Source organism: Oncorhynchus gorbuscha, linkage group LG21 (assembly GCF_021184085.1).
Source record: "Oncorhynchus gorbuscha isolate QuinsamMale2020 ecotype Even-year linkage group LG21, OgorEven_v1.0, whole genome shotgun sequence".
NCBI classification, from domain to species: Eukaryota; Metazoa; Chordata; class Actinopteri; order Salmoniformes; family Salmonidae; genus Oncorhynchus; species Oncorhynchus gorbuscha.
Window position 1 is genome coordinate 49,347,627 of NC_060193.1, and position 10,409 is coordinate 49,358,035.

The 10,409-nt window shown below is 41.5% G+C and overlaps 1 protein-coding gene across 1 annotated transcript; it reads right to left on the reverse strand.

The window, feature by feature from the left end:
* Positions 1 to 5,071: 5,071 nt before the first annotated feature.
* On the reverse strand, positions 5,072 to 10,190 carry LOC124008530 (SLIT and NTRK-like protein 1). The gene has a single exon (XM_046319865.1). It carries the CDS (start codon positions 9,197 to 9,199, stop codon positions 7,100 to 7,102), a length of 2,100 nt encoding a protein of 699 aa, XP_046175821.1. The 5' UTR covers positions 9,200 to 10,190; the 3' UTR covers positions 5,072 to 7,099.
* Between the last annotated feature and the right edge of the window lie 219 nt (positions 10,191 to 10,409).

The following is a 10,409-nucleotide window of genomic DNA, read 5'->3' on the forward strand; positions in this document are numbered from 1 at the left end:
TCCGTCGATTCTGTTGAGAAGCATTTCTTAAATGGAAGCAAAAGGAACACAATGAGGATAAACATACCTGAATTTGTCAAATTCAAACTCTCGTTTGCAACTGTTGGACTAATGTCTACATTAGTCCAACAGTTAGTCCAAATTGCAAGGCAATTTTGAAAACTACCGTCTGTCCATGTGTCACTGTCTTTCACATCAAATTTGTCTCTTGACCTGTGTGCAGCTACATTATAATCGTTCATTCATAGGCTTGGTTGTAGCAGCCTCATGAGAATAGGGAACATTTGAGTGCCATGTAGTAGCCTAAACCTATCGCTGTTACATTGAACTGGGTGAATGGAATATGAATGACAGTCATCCAATATGATGTAATAGAAATAAGGCCATGCTCATAAAAAAAAATCATCCTCCCTCATCTTAAACAGCGCCGACCGCAAACTGCTCCTCTCCCACACCTTTTTTAGATGACACGGCTCAAAGGTTGTTTTCATTATTTGTCAGGTGGTATTACAGCTAGACACAGCTAACTGAAGCTTTACCTCCTGTCCAGGTCTAGCCACAGCCTCTACACTGACAGTGGTCTGCTCAGTTAAACCAAAATGACTCCTTCAATCTATTAATAGCCATGATCAAATGTACACAAGCTTCCCACAGCTTAGTTCCCACTGTCAAAAGAGCTACAGTTGGGTAGAGCTATATATAATGTAAGCCTGGAGGCTTCTAGCTCCATGGCTAGTTCTGCAAATCCAAGCCATTCCAATATATTTTGAAATGGCCAGGTCGTATTGACTCCAATGTCACATCAAATTCCCCAAATCTACATAAAAATCTATACCACTTGCCCTTGGCCATGCTCCTTAAACGCTTGGCAGGGAAAGCAATCAGAGCAAATTGGCCAGGCCATGGGAATGATGTTTAGGCACCGATCAAGGACCTCACAGGCACTGCAGTAACAGACTGGCCCAGAAGATTGTTTGATAGTTAACAACATGCTATTGTGTTCACATTAAATGCCATGTAAGACCAAATCCACCTACAGTAAGAGAACTGTTAGAAATTCAGCAAACACAGAATGAATGCACCATGAAATAGTAAGACATACGTTGCAATTTGCAATCATTTGCAGGAATGTTCGTTCTGCTGCAGGAGAGGCCTTTGCAATCACTTTTATATGCTCCTCAAACAGTGATCACACGGCAATTATGGATCCATTTATGGTGTTTCTGTCTTTGCCTTTGGATTTACATTCCAACAGAGACCTCAAACCACCAAGGACATGACTATGTATCTTACAGTGAACATACAAGACTAGCCCCTATTCAGTTATTTATAGCCAACTCCCTGATCCTGAGTAAATTGCATCTTTGAAACGTTTCCATGTTTGTCTTTGTATTCCCTACATTAGGTCTATTTCACAAATCTATCTCACAAAAAAAAGACATTTGGCTGCAGTTTTAATAGCATGGGAATGTAAAACCTACTAATCTGCTTGTACCCTGCTGTCGTTCATCCCTCACATAGCGTATGGATGAGAGTAAAAATCCATTGTTCTTGGGATGAGCCCAAAGCTGAGCACTCACAGCATCTGTTGACCCAGCTAACATTCTGCTAAAATGCATTTAGGCTCCCATGATGTCTCTGGTACTGAAGGTTAGGGATAACATTTCTCTAACGTTTGTTTGTCTACTTCTCTCAGCATTCCGAGGACATAACATTCCATAACATTCCAACAATATTCTAGATGAGTTTTCGGAGCTAGAGAAGGAGTTTCTTTTGAAAATAGAAAGACAGTGTTTAATTGAATCCAAACCAGACCTAGAGGAACATGTTGTTTGCTAATGAACCAACTGACATCCTCCCCTCAATAGGGACTGAAAACCACATAAATATGTATATTTGAGGAGATGTTGGGAGGTCCCATTGAGCAACACTCAAAAAGAAATCATGATCTGACAGATAACGTCCTCGAGCGAGTGAAGGCGACTGACTGAATACATGATGCTGGTTTGCTTCAGAATAGAGAGAAAACATGATGACTTTAAATAGGAGAGGAGAATAGAAGAGATGATTAAGACAGGCCTATTTCCCAGCAGATGCCTCAAAAGAACATCATTGTCAACTAGTATGTCAGAGTAAACAATTTATCTGACATTTACAGTACACAAACGCAGCATGGGTAGCGTCGAGGGATCAGGTGTACTTCTCTCACTGCCTGCCACTCATGAGCACACACTGAGTGTGTGGCATGATCAATATGCCCTCTTTGAACAATGTATTGATTAATTGGCCATCAATGACCAGACTGCTCTAACAACAGCCTATATCCAACACTGAGAAAGGAGATGGAAAACAATCAATGAAACCACAACTGAGACAGGAAATCCTTCAGCTCTCTGTGTCCATACATTATTTCCGTGTGTCATAGTTTGCTTTGCCATCTGCCTGGAGAAGTCTAGGGGCTGTCCTCAGATCTGATCTCAACCCATACTCACAATGTGTCTCAGAGTAGGAATGCAGATCTAGGATCGGTTTTGCCTTTTAGAGCATAATGATTTACATTACATGGAAATAGGACACCTGATCCTAGATTAGCACTGCTACTGTGAGATGCTTTGTGAATACAATCCAAGGGTTTCATGTACAAAAGAAGGCACTGAAAGGAAAGCTTGCCATGAGATTACCAGACGCCCTGGAATCCATGAAAAACAATCAAGAAAAACGAAATCCAAGCATAGTAATAGTCATATTTCTCCTCCTTCAACCTAATTGGCTTTATATGTGATATTACTTGCTACATTACAAAATTACAGAGAACCATTTTACCATCTAAAATTAAATTGTAATATCTTCTTTCTCTTTGTGTGTGTGTGTGTGTGTGTGTGTGTGTGTGTGTGTGTGTGTGTGTGTGTGTGTGTGTGTGTGTGTGTGTGTGTGTGTGTGTGTGTGTGTGTGTGTGTGTGTGTGTGTGTGTGTGTGTGTGTGTGTGTGTGTGTGTGTGTGTGTGTGTGTGTGTGTGTGTGTGTGTGTGTGTGTGTGTGTGTGTGTGTGTGTGTGTGTTCCATCAATAAGACATGTTAACCTTGGCCCAGTTACGATCAGCACTTTGACCAGCCCGATAATTGAAAAAGCAATGGAGGTAGGTTTCCCTTGGGACAGAACAGAGAACCAAGAAAGCTTCAGCAAATTAAAATGAGGCAGGTTCGAGGGGTGGGGGCAGTTGGTCTCTCACATCCAACCTACCTTGGTCTACATTTCCTACTTCCTTCTAGGCTACTACATAACCCTTATTGCACCAACTTGGCAAAAGTTACTGCACCAACTTGGCAAAAGTCAATTTTACAAGTCTACAAAAACCTTCATGCCAGCGAAGGATGATAGCTATCTTAGTCTAAACATCTTATTTCAGTATCTATGCAACATTGTATAATTTGTGTTATTGTTACCGACAAAGGCAAGACACATTATATTGAGCAGGTAGAAATTACCAACATTTCAAAAGCCTCTGAAGGATGGAAACAATAGTGCAGCGTGCGGCTCAAAACAAAGTCAATGATCGAGTCAATAGATCGAATCAATACGTGGAGGCTGAGAATTGAAGAGGTTAGGTCACAGGCAGCACTTGGTGGTCCGATCAGTCATACTGATCAACAACAGCTGTGGTATTTACACCGGCATTGGGAGTCATCGGGAAAGTAAACTCCCGAGGTGTGCTGCTGATGGGTGCCGTGCTGCGAGGGTTGCAACAAGCTGCCAGCTTCTCAGGGAGATGATCAGTTAAGTGTGTGTAGCCTGCTGGGGTTGCAGAGAGCAAAACAAGAGTAAGTTAAGCTCTGGTCAGAACTGTACAGAGCACACCTGGGGTTCATAGCTAAAATACAAATCGCTGCAGAGAGCAAATCCACAGTAAGGTTAGGCTTTGATCTGTAAACTGCAGCACATAACTGGACAGTAGTTGATATCAAATATCTAAATTATTTTTCCAAGATATTTGGTTTCCAAGAAATAACCTGTCAAGTCTCTACTTCACAAATGAACAAAGGATCAGCACCTTTGCATTGCTATACAGTAAAACAAAGGCTCACATTTGAATGCTTTGGTCAAACATCATGTAATACTGCATATGAGGATAAGAGGAGGAAGCCAGTGTTGGGGTCATTCTTGAACTCTGATGTTGCAAGCACCAAAAATACTACTGCCATCAAAAGCAACATAATATTCTGTGTTTTGAATGTACCCAAACACAGGTATAATTGTGGACAGCATTGCATTACCTCAGTGATGAAACCACGGAGCACAATGAACACCCCATATAACTGCTATCTCATTGGTAGAGACATGTGCTGTCCACGGTGCTGAAATAAGTTGGCTGCAATAGCATTTTTCTGCTAATGCAATCGCACAGCAATCAGTGTATGCACCATGGACAACACAGACCAAGTGGTTATTATCGAAACAAAACAAGCACATTTAGCACACACATATCCAATAATACTGTGTTTCAGTTCAACCCAGGTAAGAATGAAATGTCTTAGAGACGCATAGATTTCACTCAACCTCAACCACGTTTTATTTAACAAAATAGAAGCAGGTCAAATGTAGTAAAGCATATAAATGTAACTCTGGGACACAGCATTGAGATATGACCAATAATTCATGAGCCATGGTAAAACGTTCCACAGTAGAGACTAATAATTACCCTTTGAAGCAATACACCAACAGACTCGAGTCTGAAGTGATGGACAGCACTGTTGTTGCCAAAGACCTGCTAAGATAATACTCCCCAAGGTCAGCCTATGTGATTGGTTACATTTAGTGATGGGGGGGTGAGTGTGTGAGCATACAGACAGACACACACATGTAGACAGACACTAGTGCACATGCACACACATTTAATCAATAATTTGAATTATTTAAATGCATACATACACACACACACACACACACACACACACACACACACACACACACACACACACACACACACACACACACACACACACACACACACACACACACACACACACACACACACACACACACACACACACACACACACACACACACACACACACACACACACACACACACACACACACACAGCCCAGACACACGACAATGAACATTGTTCTGCTAATGCAGTCACACAGCTAACCATATAGTCTATCAGTCCACAGTGTTAAAAGGGCCTGGGGGAAATGCTTGTTGCTGTATTAAGATAAATGATGAATCAGACAGGGTGGAGACATGTTTGATATTGAACTGGCTCTGAGCACTTTGACCTTTTGCAGGCCAGTGCATGTCTGACTTGTAATGCCTTATTGACATATATATGCACATATATGCACATATGCTTATTTATAAGAAAATGAAAAACAGTGGGTACATTGATGGACCTGATCCTAATGAAAAATAAAAACCAGTATGAACAAAACGAATTCAGTGCTTGAATTTACAGAGTATTCATATAAAACCAAAACATTTCACAGTCGTGTAATCTGTACCGTTTTACTGCAGAATCAGTGACATTGATCAATTTGAATGGATTATCAGAATATCACGTTTAATGCTAACCATTATGGTACACTGTAATCATCATCTTGATATCACTATAGTTGTTCAGTAAAATGTCATAGCATTGGGCAACAGACCGACTGCTGAACACTTCTAATATTGAAGAATATATATGTTTCTTAATGCAACATTGCCCATTCACACCCGATTGAATTAACATCTCAAGATAAAAATTCCCATTCCAAAACGCCCTCTTGCAAAACACCTATACCTCAGCCCTCCCTCCAATGGAGAAGATGCAACAACAGCGACATCGTGAGTTTCCTCGTCCAGAGTAAATGCGGTGATCCTGCCATGTCTTCCCAATGGCATCAGACTAATACTGTCGATTGTTAAGACGTGTTTTTATGTCATTTGTTACTGTATGCAAACTGACCATTTGCCCAACTATTTTAAGCACGTTAGTTAAAAAAAATGTAAGTCCATTTGTCATATTTGGACACAATAGATGGCTTTACAAAAGCTCACATAAATGGAGGTGAATCATAGCCTACGCTTTGTGGAGGAATACTTTTTACATAAAAAAAGCATTTTAGTCTACCTGCGCTCTGTACATAGATCGAACTGCACATACCATTACTTCCATTGAAAACATTTTAATTTTGAAAAAATATGCAGTTAGAAAAAAAAACATATAATTCGGTAAAGCCTTCTCCTCTCCCCCAAAGCAGGCTATAGTCATTAACACACAAAACCACGAACTGTTTTTAGCTACATTAACCTTGCAGCATAACCATGAGTGACGTTAATTGGTCATGCTCACCTGCATCCCGAATATCTGAAATTCAACAATTGGCACACCATAAAATAACACATTATACATTCATAAAGAGCTGAATGTGCAGATATGATGAGATCTGCACCAATTATAAATAACCCCGATATTTATCGACAATCAACTGAGAAAACAAACAAAAAAGAACATGCGTGGACAGCGTTTATCTGCTTTTTTGTCCCAATGTGTTCTTTTTCCGTTTTTTTTACCGTTTTAAAACAACAAATACAAATCCTATAACGCAGTTCACAAAAAAATAGAGAAATGGCACTTTGTATATATTCATATATAGTTTTATATGCATATATATACTGTATATATTCATATTGACAACATGAAAGAAGGGTCGAGTTGGCTTCTTCGTTACTTATGGTATGGTTCCCCAGTGTGTGTTGAAACCATGCGAAATCATGCAGTTCTGATAGTCAGTTATTTACATTACATTCATGCGCTCGTGCACAATTTCCCGATTCTTCTCTCTCAGATCGTCAGTCTGATTGCGGCAAATAGCTGTACTGGGATTCGGGGGCGTTTGAGGGGGTCTATACATATATTACAGTTGGTTCTGTAGCAGACTCATTGGCACCACAGTCAACTGGAGCAAACGAAAAATGGTCTATCTCCGACAGAAAGCGAATGAAGAAGCTTCGTAACATAGCATTTGTTTATTTTTCTTCAATTGCCATTGTGTCAAGAGAACGCAGAATATTTGTCTGTCTGTTTGTATTCCAGGTTTAATTGTCAATAGTCGTTTTACGCATCATTTGTTGTGGAGAAATGGGCGCTACAGTCAAACCCTCTTTGCGCGCCCCCGTCCGCATGGTAAGGCCCGCTATGCCAATAAGACGAGTCGCACACTGTCTGCAAGGAATTGATCTCGGACGCAGAGGAATTACCATCCCTCCGCTTTGATCTCTTGCGATTCCGCAAAATGAAGACAAGCATCCCTACAACAGTGAACGCAGACGTGACAAATACCAGTAGTAGCCCAGGGACTAGTACAGAGATGGATACCCTGTTCGGCTCCACATAGGAGTTCGAGCGCGTACCCGTGTCTGCGGTGAATGTGCTGTTTTTGGAGAGAGAGGTGGGGTAGACTTTATCATACAACTTGGGACACATGAGATCATTTCGGACGTGACGGAAATCCCTTTTCCAGAACTCTTCTGGGGACTCACACTTGAGATCACTAACGATCACATCTGCCCCCAGTTTCTCCGTCCACTGTTTGAAAGGGACAATATTACACGAGCAATCCCAAGGGTTCCCATGCAAATCAATTTGTATGATCGAATTGAGTTGATCCAAGACCCCTGCGACAGGGAGATATGTGAAATAATTATTATGCAAGCTAATCTTTGATAAAGACACTCCAAGGAAAGCATCCACAGGTAGCGCTTTCAGCAAGTTATTGTTGAGGAAAAGCACTCGCAGATTAGGCAGAGGGCTGAATGTGCCTGCCAGTATCAGCTGTATGTCATTATATTCCAAACTTAGATATTCCAGATTTTGAAGTCCAATGAACATGTCCGCAATGAGCGTATCCAGGTAATTCTTATCCATGTACAACCATCTTAATTCGGTGAGGTTTTGAAAAGTGCTGTTGTCTATCAATTTGATGTTGTTTCCACCCAAATCAAGGAGATTCAGACTTGAATAGCCATTGAGATGGTTCTTTTTTATAGCATGGACATTGTTATCTCTCATGTTTAATTCGTGCGCAGTGATGGGTTTGGGTTTTAGGTTAGCCAAGCTCTCTATCTTCTTGCCCTCGCAGTTAACCCCTAACCCCTGCCTGGATCCAATGAGCTTGCAGCTGCATGGCACAGGACATGATGCGTTCTGCACAATCTGCAGCTGCTCTCTCTCCCCATTCACACCTGTCATAGATGTGGGCTTCGTTTTCAACTGCCAGTGCGATTTAGAGCGTCCCTTTTGCCCATTCCCTGGGGTTGGGGACCCAGGATCACCACTAGCTTTATAAGGCGTTGGAACGGGCCCAGGTACAGAGGTCTCCTCTTGGGTAGGAGGTGCAACTAAACTCTCGTCAGCACCACTTTTCATTGAAGGACACAGATCCATCTCCGATGTCTCGTTCAAGTCGTTCCCTTGCAGTGGCGTTGGAGCCTCGCAGATCACCCGGCCGATAAGCGCGTTCTGCGGTATATTCTCCAGCCATTCCTTCAGGGAAACCAGGTCGCAGTTGCAGTCCCAGGGGTTATCCTCCAATAAAACCTCCGCAATGCCCGGTATTTGTTCGAGAACTCCCTCATAAGGCACCGTTTTGATTCGGTTCCCTCGCAGGTCGAGGTGGGTGATGGGGACGTGTTGAAACACATTTATAGGTAGTGCACTGATGAGGTTATCATTTAGAATTAACACTTCAAGTTTATTTAAGTCCCTGAACACGGCCGGGTCAATGTCTCTCAATAGATTAAAATCAGCCTGAAGATATTCCAAGTCATCTAAACCAAGAAAGGTGCTTTTCCTAAATGACCGTATCTTGTTATTATTTATGTGTAGCCTTTTCACGAGCTGCAGTCCCAGAAAAGCACCAGGGACAATGTCATGCAAACCGTTGTTTTCCAAATGCAAGCTTACGGCATTGTAAAAGTTAGCAAACTCATTGGGAAAAAGCCTGGATAAAGAATTCCCATGTAATAGCAAGTGATAAAACTGGGAACTGGGACCAGTCAAATGGTGCAGATTAGTAAAGCTCCTTTTTTCGCAGTCAATGTGCAAATCGCCTTCAATCTCATTGCAGGAGCATATCTGCTCCTTACAAATGTCCCTTGTAACATTTCCAATGGCCACACAAAGAGCCGCCTTCAGCAAGACAATCCAAAGCAGCATTTTCAATACAAACAATTCATCCCCGATTTCAAGACATGAAAACGAGCTGTTGAATCAATGTTTTTGTAATCCAGTTTATCCCCCAAAAGATAGACCGAGGGGTCTAAAAGAAAAGGCGACAGTCCTTTATAATACCCATGCTCTTCTACCCGGTTATGTCCAGGCGCCCAGCTTTAAAATGACCATATAGAATTGCCTCAGATGGAATGGATCCTTTTGCTGGTATGAAAATAATTGAAAACAACAAACCGCAATAGCATCTGACACATTTTTAGGCTTTTGTTCGGTAATGACTGACCTTGCAAATTTTATAAATCCGTGATTTTCTCGTAGTGTCGCGGTAGCAGTGGGTGCTGTTCTTTCCCCCTCGGTGCTGAATTCACACCGACGCTGGGTATTTAGTGCTGATCACACTGCCACTGAGAGAAAAAAAAAACGCATTGCTCACACCTTTCGGTGTTTCCTTGCGTTTGTTTCCAGTGCTTTTCTTTGGTAATTTTGAATCACAAAGAGGTTACACAGAGACTGTGCCCGTTCTAGCCCGGTGCTCTTAGAAAGATCTCACACCCTCTACTGAGCTGCAATGGGAAAAAATCCACCGTCTGAGGGAATGCTGAAAAAAATCTATCCACATACAGGACTAGCAAGCGTTAAAATGTTCACACTAAAAGCTGTTGATCTGTTCAGTCTTTTTTGCCCAATAATATTCCTATTCTAAAGCCAACAAGGTTATGGATTCCAAACGACGTTCCTTATGTCATGTTACTGATTCGACTGAATCCTTGCTTTAGATCCGCTTCTGTTTTTGTGTGTGTTTTTTAAAATTATTTTTAAAGTAGACTAGACGACATAACGCATTGCCGACGTATTGGCGACAACTCTTTTCCAAATCGGAGGTTGGTTATAACCTCATCTAATTATTAAATTGCGCATTTTATGAAGACTAATAATCTCTGATGTGTGTATTGCATCAAGCGCAGCATACGAGTGTCCTCCAGCGTGAATGTTACTTTCTCTCTCCTAGGAACCGCTGTTGAATGCGGTAAAATAATTAACTACATAGACTACAACGTACACGCCACAACCCAGCCAAATGATGCGGCTCTCAGTTGACTACAACAAACAATGTGTCTATGTAAACGTCACGATTTCAAAGGGGATTGCAAAATGAAAATAAAAATTGCAATTAAAAAGCAAAAGTGCTTTGCGT

Coding starts and splice junctions, on each gene's coding strand:
- LOC124008530 (XM_046319865.1), bottom strand. CDS start 9,199: ATGCTGCTTTGGATTGTCTTGCTGAAGGCGGCTCTTTGTGTGGCCATT.